This window comes from Cydia splendana, chromosome 24, assembly GCF_910591565.1.
Source record: "Cydia splendana chromosome 24, ilCydSple1.2, whole genome shotgun sequence".
NCBI classification, from domain to species: domain Eukaryota; kingdom Metazoa; phylum Arthropoda; class Insecta; order Lepidoptera; family Tortricidae; genus Cydia; species Cydia splendana.
Window position 1 is genome coordinate 1,880,759 of NC_085983.1, and position 24,096 is coordinate 1,904,854.

The window sequence follows — 24,096 nt, forward strand, 5'->3', positions numbered from 1 at the left end:
AGCGTGAATTAAACGGCCGAGCTCAAGCGAGGACGTTCAGCAACACGAGCGTTTAGTACCTACTCAATGTTTTTAAAGTTCTTTTAAATATCAAGGTACAAGAAAAATGTTGCGACTATAACTGAATTTTATCGGCGAAAGAGAAACAACAATTCATTAAAAAGTAAAACATCAAAATGTAAAAATGATAAAAATGTAAAATGCTTAATAAAACTTCGCCGTGTTTTCAAACTTCTCATAAATCAATGTTTTACGACTAGTTTCATGGCTCCTCTACACGATGCGCCAAAGTCGGCCAATCCAAGGGACGCAGCTATGCGGTAGAATGAGATCGCAATATCACTTGCTCCCTCTAACGCATAAATGCGTCCCTTGGATTGGCCGACGTTGGCCCATCGTATAGAGGAGCCATCAGGCAAAGATAAAAGCTGTACCCAAAGGCAACACTAGCATAAGATTCTGTTTTTAGGGTTCCGTACCCAAAGGGTAAAACGGGACCCTATTACTAAGACTCCGCTGTCCGTCCGTCCGTCCGTCCGTCTGTCACCAGGCTGTATCTCACGAACCGTGATAGCTAGACAGTTGAAATTTTCACAGATGATGTATTTCTATTGCCGCTATAACAACACATACTAAAAACAGAATAAAATAAAGATTTAAGTGGGGCTCCCATACCACAAACGTGATTTTGGACCGAAGTTAAGCAACGTCGGGCGGGGTCAGTACTTGGATGGGTGACCGTTTTTTTTTGCCGTTTTTTGCATTATGGTACGGAACCCTTCGTGCGCGAGTCCGACTCGCACTTGCCCGGTTTTTTATTTATGACGACAGTGAATTGTTTAACATATTATACACTAGCTTTTGCCCGCGACTTCGTCTGCGTGGAATTAGTGACAGCAGCTAAAGTAGGTATAGCGCCTGGATAATGCTAATAGCAATCATTCAATTCGCGCATTGCTTACTTCAATTACTAGGCAATTCACTAACTCTTTCAATTCCACCGCCCTTTGCACTCTCTTCAGGGATGATTTCCGACATAATAACTATCCTATGTCCTTCCCCGGGACTCAAACTATCTCTATTTTCAACTGAATCGGTTCAGCGACTTAAGCGTGAAGAGGTAACAGACAGACAGACAGACACTTTCGCCTTTATAATATTATATTAGTACGGATTTTGATTTTAAAAACAAAAATAGGATATTAACATTATTAACTAAAATGAATAAGATATGTCATGATTTACAATGTTATAACTAGATGGAAGGAAAGCCTCTCAGGCGTCAATTTGTACTATTTCTAAAACATGATTTTTTAGATAATGTTTTGCATAATTAATTTCAGTCGATATTCAGATGAATTCAACTATAATTTTACGTTGTCAAAGTCGCAAGCCTAAAGGATGACCCACGCCAGAACGAACCGGGCCCGGGCCGAGGCGACTGACACTTCATTTTATATGACAGGTGACCGGTGGTCACGTGATGCTCTCTATACAAACGAGGAGTCGGATGCCTCGGCCCGGGCCCGGGCCGTTCTAACGTGAGTCATCCTTAAAGCTCCATTTACACGGTCCAAGATCTTGCATGCGATTTTCGTTACATTGCGGTATTTGATCGGAATATCCAACCGTCTAAACGGGGCTTAAAAGTATATTGAAATGGTAAAATTTATTTTGGCGAGTTTTACAATTATTTGGCTTATTTCAATAAAAATATGCACGCTAACTTCCATTTCTTTCTCCTACTAAAAGCGTTTATTTTACTATGATAAAATTATGTCAGTTATTTCTCATACTAAGATAATTTTGTTATGGTATTGTACATCAAAAATATGGGTGCATATAACTTACTAAAAATATGTACTTAATAGAATTTCTTTCTTAATTTAACTTAATTCGCTGACATATGGGACGTTACGATAGGACATATTTTTGAGTATGATGTGTGCACCCATATTTTTACACTTGACTGGACTTATAGTCTGTCTCTTTCGGTATTTAAATAGTAAACAAACAATTTGTACAATTTCGGGTAGTTATAACATTTATTGGTTAACCAACCAAATACAAAACCGCCTGGATCTGTCACTGAACGACCTGACTTTAACCTACATTATTTGATCATGTAATGTTTTCATCTACCCTCAACTGGCCTAAGGAGCCATTCGAGGGTAGATTTTGTTTACTTTTATTTAAATACCTAAAAATACAGAGTATAATCGTGGCAACACGGTTCGTGTGTAGGTGGCAGCACCTGCTTAGAGACGTGAATTGTTTTCGTTTTCGATTCCGATCACGAGATGGCAGGCACGGTCTCTATTAGAGATGGGCCGAATATTCGGTATTCGTCATATTTTTCAATGTTCGTATTCGGTTCGAACCGCCGAATATTTACCGAATAAACAAATTCTTTTTTAGAGCGTCCGCTAGCTGGCCGTGTGTACTTCCCGGTCGTTCCAGAGGGCAAGGTTAAAAAACACGTGCGGAGTGCAGATCGCGGACCTGTTTAAACTTATTTTGGACAGTTTTAGCATAGACAAATATAGTAAGAATAGAGTGCTCACTCCATACATCAGTTTTGGTATCAAAACGACTATTATTTTCGCAGTCGACATATAGCATCGAGTAGCGGAATTATCAGTACCGCTACTCTATACTAGAATTCTCTAGTGTCGACTCACGAAAATTGTATTGAACAACAATTTACAACTAATATTAAAAACAGAAGTCGTTGAAAATAGAGTTCCGGTTAGAAGTTGTTGAGCATTAGACTTTTCGGTCGGTGGAACATCTATTGTCAAGTAGCAGTACTGATAATTCTGCTACTCGGTGCTAGATGTCGACTGCGAAAATAATAGTCTTATTGGTACTAAAACTTAAGTATGGAGTGAGCATTTATTGTTTTTTTTCTCTATGGTTTTAGTCAACCGAATATTCGGTTCGGTATGATCTGGACCGAATATTCGTATTCGGCAAAGTCCATATTCGGCCCATCTCTAGAGACTAGTCTCTATAGTATATATACTGAGGAATAAAAGTTAGGTTAGGATATGTTCAGAGGTCGGTCTCGGAGGCCTGCGTTTCCAGCCAGTGTCGCTCGCGCCGGCGGCGGCTGCGGGTCGAGTCGCTCTGAAACAAATAGTTTAATAAGTTTTTTGAAACGTATTGGTCTGGTATTGGGAACTATGTGCCCCTGTTGGATGCGTATTGATTATCGATCAATGGGGTTGGCCGGTGGAAGTTTTTAGCAGATGGCGCCATCATAGCTTGCCCCGTCAATCCCTAGAATTGTGTCAAATTTTTGTTTTTTTAATACCCTGGATGCCAGCTCTTTAAGCCAAATCTCATAGAAAAAGGGGCAAGCTATGATGGCGCCATCTAGGCAAACCTTTGACAGTTGCCAACCCCATTGACAAGCCATCTAGGGTTCGATTAAGTACATAAATGGTCAGATAGATGGCGCTGTTAACTTCATCATTGTGAATTACCTTATGTTGCGAATGGTCCTTGTCCCTGTCCTTATGGTCATAGTCTTTGTGGTCCTTGTAGCTGTACTCCTTGTGGTCCTTATATTCTTTATGTTCCTTGTGGTCTTCGTTGGGGTCCCGGAGGCCGGCGGCGGCCTCGGCGGCTCGAGCGGCAGCGCGGGCCTCGCGCATCGCGAGTATCTCCTGTAGACAAACAAGATAATACATTATCACAAGGCGATGTTATTTCCGTCAGTAGAAAAAAGCAGCAAATTTAAAAAAATAGGCGCGAAGGATTATCGTCCCGTGGAAGGATCATCGTGAAAAATATCATTTTTGGCAGAAGCTTTTATCGCTGACTGTACTATTCTTCCAAAAGGCAACTAGTTAATACTAATGGAAACAATTCTAACCTGCTAAGTCCCGAGTTCCTTTAAAAAGAACAAATTAAAATCGAATTTTGAACTATAATGGAGTAAAGAAGAGGGTCCCAAAATCAAAACTGCAAGTATGTCCTTGGGTCTTAGGAGGCTAAAAATCCCAAACACAGATTGCGTTGTTTTATCAGAGAGTTCCCATTGCCACCTCCTGTCATTTCTGAATCTAAAGTAACATAAGTTAACCTGCATCATGACCGCTGCCTCCATCTCCGCCATACTGGCGCTGCCCGCGGATTTTGGTAAGTCATCTTCTTCTACATCTGAAAACAAACCCTGTATTAACTTAAATTATTACTCTTTTTGCGCAGAAATCACTAATAAAGTATGAATATTGTCAAAGTAAATTATGTAGTCAGTACATTTCATTCAATCATTTTCAAGATTAAAACTTTTAGAACGCCATTAATAAGTTTTATTTATTCTTTGTGTTACATTTGTTAAATGTCAAAAAGTCGCCATCTACTCGAGAGTAGGCCAAAGGTATGGCGCCATCGCTCGAAAAGATGGCACCATACCTTTGGCCTATCCTGTCATGTCAGATTAGAGCTGTTTCCCACTGACGTCCAGTTTTTTGCGGGTACGGTTTTTTGCAGGATCCCGTTTTAGTATGCATGCAGGATCCCGCAAACAGAATCCTCGTGTGAAAGTTATTATATTAGCACCTATACTACTCGGAGAAGTGGAAGTGGGAGTTGGAAGGGGTAGACCTCGGCGGACTTTCTCTGATCAGATTGGGGAAATCCTGAAGAAAGGCCAGGTCAAGAGCACCCTAAACCGACTAGCGTGTATGAGGAATGTTACGAAAGTGAAGAAAGCGAAAGAGGTATGTCAGGATCGTAGCAAGTGGAAATATGTGGTCTCTGCCTACCCCTCCGGGAAATAAGCGTGATTATATGTATGTATGTATACTACTAAAACGGGATCCGGCAAATAACCGTACCCGCAAAAAACTGGTCGTCAGTGGGAAACAGCTCTTAGATATCACGTTTACCGTGGTATGAGAACAGCGCGAGCGCTTGTCCGGCGTTCTGCAGCGTGACGGTGTTTGTGTCAAGCCTAGTGCGCTTGCTAGTTGTAAACTATGGAACTATATGTCAGCTGTCACACTAGCGTTTACCGTGATAAGAGAACAGCGCGGGCGCATGTCCGGCGTTCCGCAGCGTGACGGTGTTTGAGTCACGCCTATTGCGCTTGCTAGTTGTAATGTATCGATCTCTTTCTCAGATCTCACACTAGAGTTTACCGTGATATGAGAACAGCGCGGGCGCTTGCCCGGCGTTCCGCAGCGTGACGGTGTTTGAGTCACGCCTATTGCGCTTGCTAGTTGTAATGTATCGATCTCTTTCTCAGATCTCACACTAGAGTTTACCGTGATATGAGAACAGCGCGGGCGCTTGCCCGGCGTTCCGCAGCGTGACGGTGTTTGAGTCACGCCTATTGCGCTTGCTAGTTGTAATGTATCGATCTCTTTCTCAGATCTCACACTAGAGTTTACCGTGATATGAGAACAGCGCGGGCGCTTGCCCGGCGTTCCGCAGCGTGACGGTGTTTGAGTCACGCCTATTGCGCTTGCTAGTTGTAATGTATCGATCTCTTTCTCAGATCTCACACTAGAGTTTACCGTGATATGAGAACAGCGCGGGCGCTTGCCCGGCGTTCCGCAGCGTGACGGTGTCGCTCTTGAGCCGCGCCGCGTGCGCTCGGAGCCTTGTCTCGCATTCTTCCGTCCACTCGCTGTCTGTGTGCGCCCTGCAATTAAATTTCATACCTTACAAAACATCCAAGAAAGATATAGCGAATGAGACAGGTGCTGCCATTTATACACAACTTTGGGAACATATCAATATCGTAATCCCGCGTTGACTTTGACGTTGAGAAATTGGGACCGGTTCCGCCGTCAGGGGTGCGAAACTCCTCCCTTCGGGCAAACTCGGCTCCGTTCGGCTCAGCATTGCTCCGAGCAATTATTAGTGTTGGCACCACTTGACGTCCCTTTGTGTGCACGACCACAGATAAGATAATGACTTGAATTTTGACCTTGAAGGGACAGCATGATTCGACCCTGAATCGCTGTCAAACTTCGGATTTGTAGGAAGTGTTGTATTTATTGTATTGTATTTATTTATTGCAATTCACATGTACATTAAAGGTTTTACAAGTACTTAAGAGTATGGGTAGGTACACAAATGACACATGAAACCCTGATGGGCGCAGCAATGTAGGTAGATATGTAAACAGTGTCCTTTCTGTATGGTAGTACTATTACTTATTCTGTGCCCTAAGCATGATTCTAGATCTGTGATTGTCTGATTGTACAAACAGCCACACTCCTAACTGTACATCGGTGGACCTTATTACAAAAGGCCACACCAGGTCCACCGATGTATAGTTTGTCGATCTGTAACTGGCCCCGAGCCGCCAACCCTTTGGCTACCATCGTAACCGCACGTGCCTCTACCTGTACAACCGGGCAAGTGCGAGTCGGACTCGCGCACGAAGGGTTCCGTACCATAATGCAAAGAACGGCAAAAAAAAAAACGGTCACCCATCCAAGTACTGACCCCGCCCGACGTTGCTTAACTTCGGTCAAAAATCACGTTTGTTGTATGGGAGCCCCACTTAAATCTTTATTTTATTCGGTTTTTAGTATTTGTAGTTATAGCGGCAACAGAAATACATCATCTGTGAAAATTTCAACTGTCTAGCTATCACGGTTCGTGAGATACAGCCTGGTGGCAGACGGACGGACAGACGGACGGACGGACGGACAGCGAAGTCTTAGTAATAGGGTCCCGTTTTACCCTTTGGGTACGGAACCCTAAAAAGGGTCGTGTAATTCTCTACGGTTATGCTCTAATCGAATTTAAACTGTTGTGAGACATACTAACATTGAATAATTTTACGGTTTAGACTCACTTGTTTTTAGTTACTCGCGCGACATGTTTCGCGTACGCGATACACGGCCGTCGTGAACGCTGCTCGCACTGTTAGTGCTTGAGAAAGGAGACCTAGGCTCTCCGACACATGTCGCGCGAGTGACTAAAAACAAGTGAGTCTAAACCGTAAAATTATTCAAGGTTATGCTCTAGTTTCCTAGGATAGCGGTGCCGTCATATAGCGGCCGTCTCCATACAAATACTACAATACAAATTTAGCCGTATTATTTAGTATGGAGACGGCCGCTATATGACGGCACAGTTATCCTAGGAAAACCGATCTTTACTGAGTGTCGGCGAGTCGAACGCTACAGAACCAGCCTAAAATGTGTCATCGAGATGCGTAACAAAGGCGTTATCGGAGAGCGCACCTACACTGGTTTTTTGAGCGTTGGACTAGCCCGCGCTCAGGTGCCAAATAGAATAATTAAGACCCTTTTTTGCAGGTAAGTAGCTCGGGGCCAGCTACAAATCGAACGACTATACAGCTACACTCCTAACTGTACATCGATGGACCTTATTACAAAAGGCGTAAGGCCCACCGTGTACAGTGAACAGGGTGGGTGACGGTACTCACTGTCCGTCGTGCTGCAGCCACGGCCCCGGCGACAGCAGCGGCTCTCCTATTGTAGCCGACGTGTGCTCCGCGTCCAGTCGCGCCAGCAACTGCTTCGCTACTACCTCTGCTGCTTTGCGCTGACAAATAAAGGATAAAAATAAGTTTATTACACACAAAACAGACAGTAGGTACAATACAGAAATTGATGTGACATCGGGTGGGTGCATAGCATGGGTTAAATAATACAGAATTTCCAGGGGTCCCCGCACTAGGCTAGGCCTGTACCGCGGGAGACCATGTATGCATTTGTATGTCATGAGTGACAGTTGGAATAATAGAGGAAAAAAAATATGAACTAAAATCACATTGTTTGTTAGTAAAATAAATAACATTACATTACAGAAATATACAGTCATATGTGACGTTATCTATGAAAAGGACCTTATTGTCGATGGCGCTTACGCCACTATTAACGATGCTCCGATATAAATACAATGCCGCGCGACGCAAATACTGTGCGGCGTAAGCGCCATCGACAATATGGGCCCTTTTCATAGATAGTGCCCCATATGTTTTACAAGGGGGCTAGTTGTTAAATATTCGGCTAATTTTGATATTTGAGCAAGCGAACGATTGCAAAATAGGGGGTATTACTGCAGCGTTCTGCCGCCAGAGTGCAGCACTAAGCTAGCTAGTAAACCATATAGTAACTTATACATACTGTGCCTTGAACTGTATTTTGACAGACAATAAAATATGACATTGATGCATCAAGGCGATTTGTTAACAAGGGCCTACCGAGAAACGCGAAAATCTAAATTTAGTTATGTGCCTCTTTATCGCTCGAATATGCAAGAGTAGGGAGGTTAGATACCGAAATTTGGATTTTCTTGTTTCGCGGTAGACCCCAGATTGTGATGGATAGTGTTAGTGGCGCCCCCTATGCAGAGTTTAGCATAATATTCCCTATTAGTACCTACCTCTTCTTGCGGACTGTGTAAGGTCTCGGCTAATGCCAGTAGTACGTCATACGTTTCCAGCGCTCGGTCGGCGGCGCGCAACGCCAGACACACGGACACCGAGGACGACTCTTGCATCGCACACGCACACGATAATCTGCGGATAAAATATTACATTTGAATTTACGATTTTAACGCTCCGGGTTTTTCCTGATGCAAAGCTTGTCCATCGCAATCCAACGCGGCAACGCAGCGAGCGTGATGGGCACCTTTGCGTCGGGGACAGCCCGGGACGGGCTTCAGTAGTTAATTTATTTTATACTTATTTAGCTTATATTTAAGTTTAGTTTATGTGTTATTTTAATTATGAAATATATATATTTTTTTTAATTTACGATAAATAATATATGTATAAGGTGCAGCTGGGCAACTTCGACTGCGGGATAATTTCAACTAATCTCCATGTTTTACATTATTAACTAGAGTCACACACAACACATCTTTTTCGCTATCTGGACATATATGTCCAGATAGCGAAAAAGAAGTTTTGTTCTTAGTTTTTCAGTTATTTTTTTTTTGTTTTTTCTTTGTTTTTACACTATTTAATTGGTGTCCTGTCACCGGTAGAAGGGTTTGATTATGTAAGCGAATGTTGTTAGTTTTGGTTTGAGTCTTATCTCTTTCATGTGTGCGATGTGTGTGTGTGTGTGTGTGTGTGTGTGTGTGTGTGTGTGTGTGTATGTGATGCGTTTTACTTAAGTATATGTTTTTACTACATATCTATTTGCGAGTTCCTGTAATTGGCTCTATATATCTATTTATGATTCCATTGTCATTTAGTTAGCTATTGGATCTCCTTATGTAAATAAATAAATAAATATATATATCCGCTGCACCTTAACTAATTTAATTGTTAACAAGCAGTAACGGCTGCGAACGATGTTATTAAGCTTAGAATTAATTTAAAAGTGGAAAAATTACTGTTTTGGTTGAGACTTGAACTCACGGCCTCCGGATCTGGTCTTGGTGGCTCAGTTGGCAAAGCGCTGGAGTATCGATCCAGAGGTCGTAAGTTCAAGTCTCACACAGGGTAGTAATATTTCCATTTTTAAATTTACTACATAACTGTATAATTAATTAATTATTGCATATTTGAGATTGTTTCTTGTTTAATTACACAAACGGGTCAGTCTTTCCGTGACCACAGCTGGTGCAACTCAGCTGAAACGTCGGAATTAAAGGTAAAAACAATGAAATTATATCGCGGTAGACCCACTTGTGTAATTAAATACCTATGTGTACAAAATGCGTTTAATTTTTTTTTTAAGGCAACAAACAGTCTTGTACAAAAATAATATAATAATATTATATGTGTTAATAGACCTTAGACCTTGTGTTATATTGTTTCTTGTTTGCCATTGACATTATTTGTCCACTGCAGCACGCCGTCTTGACAGTGCGTCCCATTAACATGCAAGGATTGCGTTGCACGATTGGCTCGAATGCGTGTGCGTGACACCGCTGTACTGGCCCCATTCTTATTGCCCGTCTTTAAGATATATGTCAATCTCAAAATGTATGATCATTGGAGATTTAATATATGTAGTTTTATTTTAGATTTATTTAGTGTTATTTTAATTTTAGTTTAGTTTATAATTATAGTTTTAATCATGATGTACTTTTACTTTTACAATAAAGTAATTTTTTGTAACATTAAAAAAAGGCAGGGAATGATATGTGTGTGTGTGTGTGTGTGTGTGTGTACCTGTGCGCGGTGTCGGCGGCGGCGCCGAGCGCGCACCGCAGCACGCGCGCGTCGGCCTCCAGCCGCGCGCACCGCGCGCGCCACGCCGCCACGCTAGCTGTGTGTGTGTGTGTGTGTGTGTGTGTGTGTGTGTGTGTGTACCTGTGCGCGGTGTCGGCGGCGGCGCCGAGCGCGCACCGCAGCACGCGCGCGTCGGCCTCCAGCCGCGCGCACCGCGCGCGCCACGCCGCCACGCTAGCTGTGTGTGTGTGTGTGTGTGTGTGTGTGTGTGTGTGTGTGTGTACCTGTGCGCGGTGTCGGCGGCGGCGCCGAGCGCGCACCGCAGCACGCGCGCGTCGGCCTCCAGCCGCGCGCACCGCGCGCGCCACGCCGCCACGCTAGCTGTGTGTGTGTGTGTGTGTGTGTGTGTGTGTGTGTGTACCTGTGCGCGGTGTCGGCGGCGGCGCCGAGCGCGCACCGCAGCACGCGCGCGTCGGCCTCCAGCCGCGCGCACCGCGCGCGCCACGCCGCCACGCTAGCTGTGTGTGTGTGTGTGTGTGTGTGTGTGTGTGTGTACCTGTGCGCGGTGTCGGCGGCGGCGCCGAGCGCGCACCGCAGCACGCGCGCGTCGGCCTCCAGCCGCGCGCGCCACGCCGCCACGCTAGCTGTGTGTGTGTGTGTGTGTGTGTGTGTGTGTGTGTGTGTGTGTGTGTGTACCTGTGCGCGGTGTCGGCGGCGGCGCCGAGCGCGCACCGCAGCACGCGCGCGTCGGCCTCCAGCCGCGCGCACCGCGCGCGCCACGCCGCCACGCTAGCTGTGTGTGTGTGTGTGTGTGTGTGTGTGTGTGTGTGTGTGTGTGTACCTGTGCGCGGTGTCGGCGGCGGCGCCGAGCGCGCACCGCAGCACGCGCGCGTCGGCCTCCAGCCGCGCGCACCGCGCGCGCCACGCCGCCACGCTAGCTGTGTGTGTGTGTGTGTGTGTGTGTGTGTGTGTGTGTGTGTGTGTACCTGTGCGCGGTGTCGGCGGCGGCGCCGAGCGCGCACCGCAGCACGCGCGCGTCGGCCTCCAGCCGCGCGCACCGCGCGCGCCACGCCGCCACGCTAGCTGTGTGTGTGTGTGTGTGTGTGTGTGTGTGTGTGTGTGTGTGTGTGTACCTGTGCGCGGTGTCGGCGGCGGCGCCGAGCGCGCACCGCAGCACGCGCGCGTCGGCCTCCAGCCGCGCGCACCGCGCGCGCCACGCCGCCACGCTAGCTGTGTGTGTGTGTGTGTGTGTGTGTGTGTGTGTGTGTGTGTGTGTGTGTGTGTGTGTGTGTGTGTGTGTGTACCTGTGCGCGGTGTCGGCGGCGGCGCCGAGCGCGCACCGCAGCACGCGCGCGTCGGCCTCCAGCCGCGCGCACCGCGCGCGCCACGCCGCCACGCTAGCTGTGTGTGTGTGTGTGTGTGTGTGTGTGTGTGTGTGTGTGTGTGTGTGTGTGTGTGTACCTGTGCGCGGTGTCGGCGGCGGCGCCGAGCGCGCACCGCAGCACGCGCGCGTCGGCCTCCAGCCGCGCGCACCGCGCGCGCCACGCCGCCACGCTAGCTGTGTGTGTGTGTGTGTGTGTGTGTGTGTGTGTGTGTGTGTACCTGTGCGCGGTGTCGGCGGCGGCGCCGAGCGCGCACCGCAGCACGCGCGCGTCGGCCTCCAGCCGCGCGCACCGCGCGCGCCACGCCGCCACGCTAGCTGTGTGTGTGTGTGTGTGTGTGTGTGTGTGTGTGTGTGTGTGTACCTGTGCGCGGTGTCGGCGGCGGCGCCGAGCGCGCACCGCAGCACGCGCGCGTCGGCCTCCAGCCGCGCGCACCGCGCGCGCCACGCCGCCACGCTCGCTGTGTGTGTGTGTGTGTGTGTGTGTGTGTGTGTGTGTACCTGTGCGCGGTGTCGGCGGCGGCGCCGAGCGCGCACCGCAGCACGCGCGCGTCGGCCTCCAGCCGCGCGCACCGCGCGCGCCACGCCGCCACGCTAGCTGTGTGTGTGTGTGTGTGTGTGTGTGTGTGTGTGTGTGTGTGTGTGTACCTGTGCGCGGTGTCGGCGGCGGCGCCGAGCGCGCACCGCAGCACGCGCGCGTCGGCCTCCAGCCGCGCGCGCCGCGCGCGCCACGCCGCCACGCTAGCTGTGTGTGTGTGTGTGTGTGTGTGTGTGTGTGTGTGTGTGTGTGTGTGTGTGTGTGTGTGTGTACCTGTGCGCGGTGTCGGCGGCGGCGCCGAGCGCGCACCGCAGCACGCGCGCGTCGGCCTCCAGCCGCGCGCACCGCGCGCGCCACGCCGCCACGCTAGCTGTGTGTGTGTGTGTGTGTGTGTGTGTGTGTGTGTGTGTGTGTACCTGTGCGCGGTGTCGGCGGCGGCGCCGAGCGCGCACCGCAGCACGCGCGCGTCGGCCTCCAGCCGCGCGCACCGCGCGCGCCACGCCGCCACGCTAGCTGTGTGTGTGTGTGTGTGTGTGTGTGTGTGTGTGTGTGTGTGTACCTGTGCGCGGTGTCGGCGGCGGCGCCGAGCGCGCACCGCAGCACGCGCGCGTCGGCCTCCAGCCGCGCGCACCGCGCGCGCCACGCCGCCACGCTAGCTGTGTGTGTGTGTGTGTGTGTGTGTGTGTGTGTGTGTGTACCTGTGCGCGGTGTCGGCGGCGGCGCCGAGCGCGCACCGCAGCACGCGCGCGTCGGCCTCCAGCCGCGCGCACCGCGCGCGCCACGCCGCCACGCTAGCTGTGTGTGTGTGTGTGTGTGTGTGTGTGTGTGTGTGTGTGTGTGTGTGTGTGTGTGTGTGTACCTGTGCGCGGTGTCGGCGGCGGCGCCGAGCGCGCACCGCCGCACGCGCGCGTCGGCCTCCAGCCGCGCGCACCGCGCGCGCCACGCCGCCACGCTAGCTGTGTGTGTGTGTGTGTGTGTGTGTGTGTGTGTGTGTGTGTGTGTGTGTGTGTACCTGTGCGCGGTGTCGGCGGCGGCGCCGAGCGCGCACCGCAGCACGCGCGCGTCGGCCTCCAGCCGCGCGCACCGCGCGCGCCACGCCGCCACGCTAGCTGTGTGTGTGTGTGTGTGTGTGTGTGTGTGTGTGTGTGTGTGTACCTGTGCGCGGTGTCGGCGGCGGCGCCGAGCGCGCACCGCAGCACGCGCGCGTCGGCCTCCAGCCGCGCGCACCGCGCGCGCCACGCCGCCACGCTAGCTGTGTGTGTGTGTGTGTGTGTGTGTGTGTGTGTGTGTGTGTACCTGTGCGCGGTGTCGGCGGCGGCGCCGAGCGCGCACCGCAGCACGCGCGCGTCGGCCTCCAGCCGCGCGCACCGCGCGCGCCACGCCGCCACGCTAGCTGTGTGTGTGTGTGTGTGTGTGTGTGTGTGTGTGTGTGTGTGTGTGTGTGTGTACCTGTGCGCGGTGTCGGCGGCGGCGCCGAGCGCGCACCGCAGCACGCGCGCGTCGGCCTCCAGCCGCGCGCACCGCGCGCGCCACGCCGCCACGCTAGCTGTGTGTGTGTGTGTGTGTGTGTGTGTGTGTGTGTGTGTGTGTGTGTGTGTACCTGTGCGCGGTGTCGGCGGCGGCGCCGAGCGCGCACCGCAGCACGCGCGCGTCGGCCTCCAGCCGCGCGCACCGCGCGCGCCACGCCGCCACGCTAGCTGTGTGTGTGTGTGTGTGTGTGTGTGTGTGTGTGTGTGTGTGTGTGTGTGTACCTGTGCGCGGTGTCGGCGGCGGCGCCGAGCGCGCACCGCAGCACGCGCGCGTCGGCCTCCAGCCGCGCGCGCCGCGCGCGCCACGCCGCCACGCTAGCTGTGTGTGTGTGTGTGTGTGTGTGTGTGTGTGTGTGTGTGTGTGTGTGTGTGTGTGTGTGTGTGTGTACCTGTGCGCGGTGTCGGCGGCGGCGCCGAGCGCGCACCGCAGCACGCGCGCGTCGGCCTCCAGCCGCGCGCACCGCGCGCGCCACGCTAGCTGTGTGTGTGTGTGTGTGTGTGTGTGTGTGTGTACCTGTGCGCGGTGTCGGCGGCGGCGCCGAGCGCGCACCGCAGCACGCGCGCGTCGGCCTCCAGCCGCGCGCACCGCGCGCGCCACGCTAGCTGTGTGTGTGTGTGTGTGTGTGTGTGTGTGTGTACCTGTGCGCGGTGTCGGCGGCGGCGCCGAGCGCGCACCGCAGCACGCGCGCGTCGGCCTCCAGCCGCGCGCACCGCGCGCGCCACGCTAGTTGTGTGTGTGTGTGTGTGTGTGTGTGTACCTGTGCGCGGTGTCGGCGGCGGCGCCGAGCGCGCACCGCAGCACGCGCGCGTCGGCCTCCAGCCGCGCGCACCGCGCGCGCCACGCTAGTTGTGTGTGTGTGTGTGTGTGTGTGTGTGTGTGTACCTGTGCGCGGTGTCGGCGGCGGCGCCGAGCGCGCACCGCAGCACGCGCGCGTCGGCCTCCAGCCGCGCGCACCGCGCGCGCCACGCTAGCTGTGTGTGTGTGTGTGTGTGTGTGTGTGTGTGTGTACCTGTGCGCGGTGTCGGCGGCGGCGCCGAGCGCGCACCGCAGCACGCGCGCGTCGGCCTCCAGCCGCGCGCACCGCGCGCGCCACGCTAGTTGTGTGTGTGTGTGTGTGTGTGTGTGTACCTGTGCGCGGTGTCGGCGGCGGCGCCGAGCGCGCACCGCAGCACGCGCGCGTCGGCCTCCAGCCGCGCGCACCGCGCGCGCCACGCTAGTTGTGTGTGTGTGTGTGTGTGTGTGTGTGTGTGTACCTGTGCGCGGTGTCGGCGGCGGCGCCGAGCGCGCACCGCAGCACGCGCGCGTCGGCCTCCAGCCGCGCGCACCGCGCGCGCCACGCCGCCACGCTAGCTGTGTGTGTGTGTGTGTGTGTGTGTGTGTGTGTGTGTGTGTACCTGTGCGCGGTGTCGGCGGCGGCGCCGAGCGCGCACCGCAGCACGCGCGCGTCGGCCTCCAGCCGCGCGCACCGCGCGCGCCACGCCGCCACGCTAGCTGTGTGTGTGTGTGTGTGTGTGTGTGTGTGTGTGTGTGTGTGTGTGTGTGTACCTGTGCGCGGTGTCGGCGGCGGCGCCGAGCGCGCACCGCAGCACGCGCGCGTCGGCCTCCAGCCGCGCGCACCGCGCGCGCCACGCCGCCACGCTGGCCGACAGCGCGCAACCTGCAAAAATACTGATAAACTACCAAATTCTGCAAAACACACATAAGTTAATTCGGATAGGAATCACGAACATATTTTCTATTTCAAAGTTAGCCAGAGGGCGCCGTAAGCATTTAAAAAATTGCATATACTCGAGAAAATTCAACGCGTAAAGGTTGACCCGCACTACACCGGACCGGGGCCGGCCACCATCACCACGTGATCACCGATCAGCCGGCATAGAAAATGACATGTCGGACGCCTCGGCCCAAGCACGGACCGGTCTAACGTAAGTCATCCTTAACGCCATGTTGGGTGACCAATGATTAAACATCAGATCTGTACACAAAACTGATCATACAACACAAACAACATTGAGATCATTACTGTAGAGCTCAACAATTGCACTATTACATCTGTGTACAAACCACCCAACGAAACATATCAGTTCGACAAACCCTTGAACTTCGATTCACAGCCCACAAGGTTTGTGGTGGGAGACTTCAATAGCCATAGTGAGAGCTGGGGCTATAGGGCTGCAGATGAAAATGGAGATCTGGTGGAGGAATGGGCCGACTCGTACGGGATTTCACTGATTCATGACCCTAAGTTACCATCATCTTTCAATAGTGGCAGATGGAAGAGAGGCTATAACCCCGACCTCATCTTTGCCAGCGAAAGCGTCTCAAAACAGTGCAGGAAGTCAGTATGCGAAGTCATCCCTAAAACTCAACACCGCCCAATAGTTTGCAGGACATACGAAGCAGTCCGACCACGTACAGTTCCGTTCAGGAGAAGATACAACTTCGTAAAAGCGGATTGGGAATGCTTCTCGAAAGAGCTAGACGACCTCGTTTCACACCTTCCGCCTACAGCCGATGGCTACGAGGAGTTCATTGGATTGGTGAAAGTGGCGTCGAGACGACATATACCACGCGGCTGTAAAACCCAGTATATCCCAGGGATGTCTGACAGCCTCAAGGACCAAGCCAATGCGTACTATAAGGCATATGCGGCCGATCCGTTTTCCCGGGAAACTATCCTCCTGGGTAATAAATTCATGGATGAAATATCAGAAACCCAAAGGAAAAAATGGAACGAACTCGTGGAGAGTGTCGATATGACCCACAATAGTAAGAAAGCGTGGAACTTTATAAACAAGCTTGGCAGTGATAACAAACAACACACTTACTTAACTAACATAACAGCCGACCAGATAGCCCACCAACTTCTACTCAACGGAAAAACGACAGATAAGTGTAAACCACTGAAACTTGCCCGGGACTCACCTGAAAACGAAAAAGACCATCTAGGAGACCCCTTTTCGATGTCGGAATTAGAAGCAGGTATCCAAAAGCTTAAAGTTGGGAAAGCTGCCGGTATTGATGACATAAGAGTCGAACAAATAAAACACTTTGGGCCTGCGGCTAAATTGTGGCAACTGAAACTGTTCAATGCTTGTGTGGAGACTACATCCTTACCGAAGATATGGAGGAAATCTCACGTAACTGCCATTCTTAAACCTGGTAAAGACCCCGCCGACGTGAAAAGTTACAGACCGATCTCCCTTCTATGCCACACCTTCAAACTCTTTGAACGCCTCATACTTGAACGCATGAGAACAACCCTGGAGGATGCGTTCATAGCGCAACAGGCAGGTTTCAGGGCAGGTAAATCCTGTACCTCGCAAGTGCTCAACCTGACACAGTACATCGAGGACGGCTTCGAGAGGGGCATGGTGACAGGTGCAGTCTTCGTCGACCTCACGGCTGCATACGATACCATAAACCATAGGAGACTAGTAACCAAACTATACCATACTACAAAAGATTATAAACTCACGCAGGTTATATCTGAGCTACTCTCCAACAGAAGGTTCTATGTATCGTTTCAAGGGAAAAAAAGTAGATGGAGGTCCCTGAAAAATGGTCTTCCTCAGGGTAGCGTACTGGCACCTGCACTTTTTAATATCTATACGAACGACCAACCGATCATAGATAACCTACAACATTTCCTTTTTGCCGATGACCTTGCACTCACATCGCAAGAAAAATCTTTTGAGGCAGTAGAGAATAGCCTAGTGGAAGGATTGGCGAGCATGTCACTTTACTACAAAGAAAACCAGCTTAAACCTAACCCGTCTAAGACACAGGTTTGTGCCTTCCACCTACGAAACAGCCAGGCCACCAGACAGCTGAATATCGCCTGGGAAGGCAGCCGGCTAGAACATACTGCCGCCCCGAAATACCTAGGGGTGACGCTAGACCGGTCACTGACCTACAAAGCTCACTGCCTTAACACCAAGCAGAAAGTGGCGGCGAGGAACAACATTTTGCGATGCATCACCGGGACTACGTGGGGGGCAACCCCACACACCCTACGCACAACGGCTCTCGCACTCAGCTTCTCGGCTGCAGAATATGCATGCCCAGCCTGGAAGAACTCTATACATGCTGCCCAGGTTGACATAGCTCTCAACGAGTCCTGCCGCCTAATAACAGGATGCCTAAAACCCACTAAACGTGACCACCTATACCAACTGAGTGGAATTGCACCACCGGACATACGCAGAGATATTGCGGCGGCTGTGGAGCGAGAAAAACAACTGCGTGACCCGCGTCACCCCCTGCACGGCCACAAACCAGTTACTGCAAGGCTAAAGTCCCGGAAGAGCTTTGTTACAAATTCAGCTCTCCAGCAGCAAACTCCTCAGGAGGCTCGCATCAAGTCATGGAACTTGCAACTCAGCGACACATCGCTACGAATGCCAGCTGTGGAACACCTGCCTCCAGGGGGAAAGCAAAAGTGGCCAGTATGGAAAGCTCTCAACAGACTTAGGACGGGAGTTGGTCGGTCAAAAGATAATCTCCTGAGATGGGGAATTGGGCGACAAGGTGATACATCCTGCGAGTGTGGAGTACCTCAAACAACATTACACATGAGACAGTGCTCTCTGTGCTCAACGACGTGCACTGAGGAAGATCTCCTGAGGGCTACACCCCGAGGGCTGGAAGTGGCAAAACATTGGCAAACAAAAATTTAGTACTAAGAAGTTTGATCCCTTTACACGAAAAGAAGAAGAATGATTACGACGCCTGCCGCGAATACAGAAGACTGTTTCTCTACACTATTTAAGAACCTATCCTATAGTGCTAGATACTATATTAAAATTTACACACTATCTTTAAATTTACTTTGTTTTTGCACTTTAATACAATTTTGAAATAATGAACTAACCATCATTGCTGGCCGCGACCAGCGCCTCTCTGAGGTCCGCCTGAGCGCACACATCCAGCGCCAGCCTCTCCGCCGCCTCCGCACACCACGTCTGTAATATTATAATAATAGTGAACTGACCATCATTGCTGGCCGCGACCAGCGCCTCCCAGAGGTCCGCCTGAGCGCACACATCGAGCGCCAGCCTCTCCGCCGCCTCCGCACACCACGTCTGTAATATTATAATAATAGTGAACTGACCATCATTGCTGGCCGCGACCAGCGCCTCCCTGAGGTCCGCCTGAGCGCACACATCCAGCGCCCGCCTCTCCGCCGCCTCCGCACACCACGTCTGTAATATTATAATAATAGTGAACTGACCATCATTGCTGGCTGCGACCAGCGCCTCCCTGAGGTCCGCCTGAGCGCACACATCCAGCGCCAGCCTCTCCGCCGCCTCCGCACACCACGTCTGTAATAATAAAATAATCACTTTTAGGCGAACCCTACACGCAAGATCCATATTGTGATCCGTCAATATAAAGTGACGGATTACGATATTTATTGACGTGTAAGGGTAGTGTATTGACGGATCACAATATTTCGCTGGATTTCTGGAAATCCTTGTGATCTGATCCTAGATCCTGGATCGTGATATTTATCTTGCGTGTAGCAGTGTTGGCCGAAAGTTAATGCAAATTGAAAATGCTGGCCATTAACCATTATAAATTGAATCGTAAACTGTAATCGTCCGTTACGGTTTAAGGTTCAATTTATAATGGTTAATGGCCAACATTTTCAATTCGCATTAACTTTCGGCCAACACTGGCGTGTAGTGTCGCGTTTGATATTTATCGCGTCTCTGTTTAGAGTCCATCACGTCTGCCTCGTACAAAGAACGCTTCAGTACTGACGCGATCCGTATTGATGGTGTAGGGTGTGCTGTGATCCGACCCAAGATACAAACAAACAAATAAATAAATATTATAGGACATTTTTACACAAATTGACTAAGCCCCACAGTAAACTCAAGAAGGCTTGTGTTGTGGGTAGGGCTTGCAAATATTCGAAACTTTCAGGTATTCGAATATTCGACTTTTTCTTACGATATATTCGAATATTCGAATAATTATTCGAATATTTAAAAAAAATAAGAAAAGGAACGAAAAATCGGTTTATTATCGTTTTATTCAAAAGCTTTTTTCACATATTGCTAAAATTAATGATATTTTGCAGAAATCCACTTATTGACTAGATTTTATCATCCTACTCTGAAATACCCACAGTTATAAAAGCAAGTAAGTACCTAAAACGCAAAAATTAGACATTTTCAATATTTCTTGATAAAACTTTTTATTATAAATGCGTCGTTGCGTGAATTAATATAACTTTAACCATCCAAACACGTATGTAAGAGAGAAAACATTTTAGTAGGTAATCACTAATCATATTCTGATTTAAATTAACTTCTTGTCGTTAAGAAGCCTGTAAAATGGCCTTTAATTCCATTGTATTTTGAATCTTTATTGACTTTATTAGTCTTGGCAAGTTTAGTTTTGATTCCTAATGGTCGGCTGTTATATAATAAGTTATATAATTGGTATTGGAATATTTAAGGGAAGAAGTTGGCTGACCACGGGGTGGATCATTCGTTAGCTAAAGGTGCATGGTTAGATTACCTAGTTCGGTAGGTTTGGTATGATCAAATTTGTGAATTGCGATAAAGGGCAAGGTTTAGACTTCGAATATTCGCTTAAGGTACGCTTTTACTCAATAAACAAAATGACCCTTTATCTTAAAACTTACGTAAACGTTACTTGTACCTAGAAAAAGCATTAGCCGCACCGTAATAAAACATACTTTTTGATTTCGTTTCCTTTGAAATTGAGTTAGGTTCTTAGGTTTAACTGTATTCACGAAGCCTATTGAGAGGAATACAGTAAAAACATTATTTCCTTCGCATTTGGGTACCTACGGTTCCTCATTCTCTGTTAATACCCGGCAAAATACACAGAAACTGTAACTATAACGGATGAAAATAGATTTTACCTAGTAATAAAAAATATTCGAATATTCGAAACCTGAGCGGCCGAATATTCGAATATCAAAACAGGTCGAATATTCGACATATTCGAATATTCGAATATTCGAATTGCAAGCCCTAGTTGTGGGTACTCAGACAACAATATATATAAATACTTAAATACATAGAAAACAACCATGACTCAGGAACAAATATCTGTATCATCAAACAAATAAATGCCCTTAACAGGATTCGAACCCGGGACCATCATCATCAGATACATAAGTAAATATTATGATAATTATCACAATATTTATTGACGTGTAGGGTTCGCCTTAGGCTTAGAACGCACTGCGATTTATTTCTTGCGGTTTCAGTCTTACAAGTGCTGTCTCACCTCCTCATGGCTGGTGTCGTCGTCAGTCCGTCTCAGTCGCACCCTGCTGGCGAGCTTGGCTCGGCGCTCGTCGCGCGGCGAGGCCGTACACACCCGCGCTCCGTCGGCCGAGCCGTGCTCGCGCTCGCAGCTGCCCGAGCTGGCGTGTGGACGCGTGTAGCCGCAACATCTGTGAAAAAAGTAAATCAGTAAGGCCCACTTGCACCATTCTTCTAACCCGGGGTTAAGCGGTTAAACCGTTAACCTAGTGTCAAATTGTACTGGTAACTATGGTAACTCCAGGTCTAACCGGTTAAACCCGGGTTGGAGGAACGGTGCAAGTGGCGCTTAGGGTTGCAGCAAACCGCATGCCAAGGTTGCCAGGTCTCCTGTTTTAACAGGATATCTACTGTTTTTGGGGTCAGTCGCTTTTCGGTGAAGGAAAACATCGTGAGGAAACCGGACTAATCCCAATAAGGCCTAGTTTCCCCTCTGGGTTGGAAGGTCAGACGGCAGTCGCTTTCGTAAAAACGAGTGCCTACGTCAAATCATGGGATTAGTTGTCAAGCGGACCCCAGGCTCCCATGAGCCGTGGTAAAATGCCGGAATAAGCGAGGAAGAAGAAGAAGGAGATCTACTGTTTTTGGGGTATTTTTTTTATCTAACCTGCTCACGAAATTTCAGGACAATTGATAAAGAAATGCAACTTGCATATGACATACGTCACATACGGAAACTGAAACGGAGACGCTACTCGCTCGCTCAAGTTTTGTCACAAATTCAAAGAATAAATATGTAGGTAGGGTCGGCAACCCGCATGTAATATCTCTGGTGTTGCAGGCGTCCGTAGGCTACGGAGAGGCTAAGCGTATGCTGAGACGCAGACGACGCAGTTCACGCAGCGCAGCGCAGAGCAGATTTTGTAAAGTATGGAACGTCCTTGAGATGTGCACAGCGTGCGTAGATAAAGGACGTTTTATACTTTACAAAATCTGCTCTTCGCTGCGCTGCGTGAACTGCGTCGCCTGCATCTCAGCATACGCTTAGCCTGACTGCTTACCATCAAGCGGGCCGTATGCTTGTTTGCCACCGACATGGTATGATAAAGGATACATATGTCTTTTGTCTGCTGACTAGTACTAGTAACAATAGCTCAATCCATTCAGTATCTTGCCTCGCCGTGCTCAGACAGATCTCTGAATCCCTGACTGACAGATCTAGGCTGGTATCACAGTTGTCCACGGGGTGAGTCTCGCTAGAGCTCATCTCCTGTGGCTTCTCTACTGACTACTAATGACAATAGCTCAATCCATTTAGTATCTTACCTCGCCGTGCTCAGACAGATCTCTGAATCCCTGGCTGACAGATCCAGGCTGGTATCACAGTTGTCCACGGGGTGAGTCTCGCTAGAGCTCATCTCTTGTGGCTTCTCTACTGACTACTAATGACAATAGCTCAATCCATTTAGTATCTTACCTCGCCGTGCTCAGACAGATCTCTGAATCCCTGGCTGACAGATCTAGGCTGGTATCACAGTTGTCCACGGGGTGAGTCTCGCTAGAGCTCATCTCTTGTGGCTTCTCTACTGACTACTAATGACAATAGCTCAATCCATTTAGTATCTTACCTCGCCGTGCTCAGACAGATCTCTGAATCCCTGGCTGACAGATCTAGGCTGGTATCACAGTTGTCCACGGGGTGAGTCTCGCTAGAGCTCATCTCTTGTGGCTTCTCTACTGACTACTAATGACAATAGCTCAATCCATTTAGTATCTTACCTCGCGGTGCTCAGACAGATCTCTGAATCCCTGGCTGACAGATCCAGGCTGGTATCACAGTTGTCCACGGGGTGAGTTTCACTAGAGCTCATCTCTTGTGGCTTCTCTACTGACTACTAGTGACAATAGCTCAATCCATTTAGTATCTTACCTCGCGGTGCTCAGACAGATCTCTGAATCCCTGGCTGACAGATCTAGGCTGGTATCACAGTTGTCCACGGGGTGAGTCTCGCTAGAGCTCATCTCTTGTGGCTTCTCTACTGGCTACTAGTGACAGTAGCTCAATCCATTTAGTATCTTACCTCGCGGTGCTCAGACAGATCTCTGAATCCCTGGCTGACAGATCTAGGCTGGTATCACAGTTGTCCACGGGGTGAGTCTCGCTAGAGCTCATCTCTTGTGGCTTCTCTACTGGCTACTAGTGACAGTAGCTCAATCCATTTAGTATCTTACCTCGCGGTGCTCAGACAGATCTCTGAATCCCTGGCTGACAGATCCAGGCTGGTATCACAGTTGTCCACGGGGTGAGTCTCGCTAGAGCTCATCTCTTGTGGCTTCTCTACTGACTACTAGTGACAATAGCAATGTAAAGTGCCAAAACGTAGACATATTTAGCAGCTCACTAAGATTGTATAAAAAATTAGTTTTTTCTTCTTTAAAATAAAAAACACCTGTATGACCACCTAAATTAAGATTTCCTCGCATATCTCGTCACACATACTAGTACATATGCATGTCATTTATACGTAGTAATAAGTTTTTATTATAATATCTGTTTACATATAGGAAACTATAAGTCTATTACTAGAAGAATGTTACTCTATATACTTATCTGTTTTATAAGACTGTTTGTTTCTTAATAAATTAAAAAAAAAAAAAAAAAAAATAGCTCAATCCATTCAGTATCTTACCTCGCGGTGCTCAGACAGATCTCTGAATCCCTGGCTGACAGATCTAGGCTGGTGTCACAGTTGTCCACGGGGTGAGTCTAGCTAGAGCTCATCTCCTGTGGCTTCTCTACTGACTACTAGTGACAATAGCTCAATCCATTCAGTATCTTACCTCGCGGTGCTCAGACAGATCTCTGAATCCCTGGCTGACAGATCTAGGCTGGTATCACAGTTGTCCACGGGGTGAGTCTCGCTAGAGCTCATCTCCTGTGGCTTCTCTACTGACTACTAGTGACAATAGCTCAATCCATTCAGTATCTTACCTCGCGGTGCTCAGGCAGATCTCTGAATCCCTGGCTGACAGATCTAGGCTGGTATCACAGTTGTCCACGGGGTGAGTCTCACTAGAGCTCATCTCCTGTGGCTTCTCTACTGACTACTAGTGACAATAGCTCAATCCATTCAGTATCTTACCTCGCCGTGCTCAGACAGATCTCTGAATCCCTGGCTGACAGATCTAGGCTGGTATCACAGTTGTCCACGGGGTGAGTCTCGCTAGAGCTCATCTCCTGTGGCTTCTCTACTGACTACTAGTGACAATA

At 49.6% G+C, this 24,096-nt stretch overlaps 2 protein-coding genes across 2 annotated transcripts in view; both read right to left on the reverse strand.

Annotated features, from left to right (window-relative positions):
* The window catches only part of LOC134802437 (uncharacterized), a 258,039-nt gene that overhangs the window by 187,493 nt on the left and 46,450 nt on the right, over positions 1-24,096 (reverse strand). The gene's annotated exons all lie outside the window — the stretch shown is intronic.
* Positions 2,770-24,096, reverse strand: part of LOC134802500 (uncharacterized) — a 49,897-nt gene continuing 28,570 nt past the window's right edge. Inside the window, exons 6-15 of the mRNA XM_063775179.1 lie at positions 22,605-22,708; positions 20,848-21,016; positions 18,809-18,899; positions 15,121-15,232; positions 8,383-8,518; positions 7,421-7,539; positions 5,529-5,656; positions 4,091-4,167; positions 3,489-3,671; positions 2,770-3,129 (exon numbers count right to left, since the gene is read on the reverse strand). Of these exons, the coding sequence (XP_063631249.1) occupies positions 3,055-3,129; positions 3,489-3,671; positions 4,091-4,167; positions 5,529-5,656; positions 7,421-7,539; positions 8,383-8,518; positions 15,121-15,232; positions 18,809-18,899; positions 20,848-21,016; positions 22,605-22,708 (1,194 nt within the window). The 3' untranslated portion in view covers positions 2,770-3,054. The remainder of the gene's footprint in view (positions 3,130-3,488; positions 3,672-4,090; positions 4,168-5,528; positions 5,657-7,420; positions 7,540-8,382; positions 8,519-15,120; positions 15,233-18,808; positions 18,900-20,847; positions 21,017-22,604; positions 22,709-24,096) is intronic.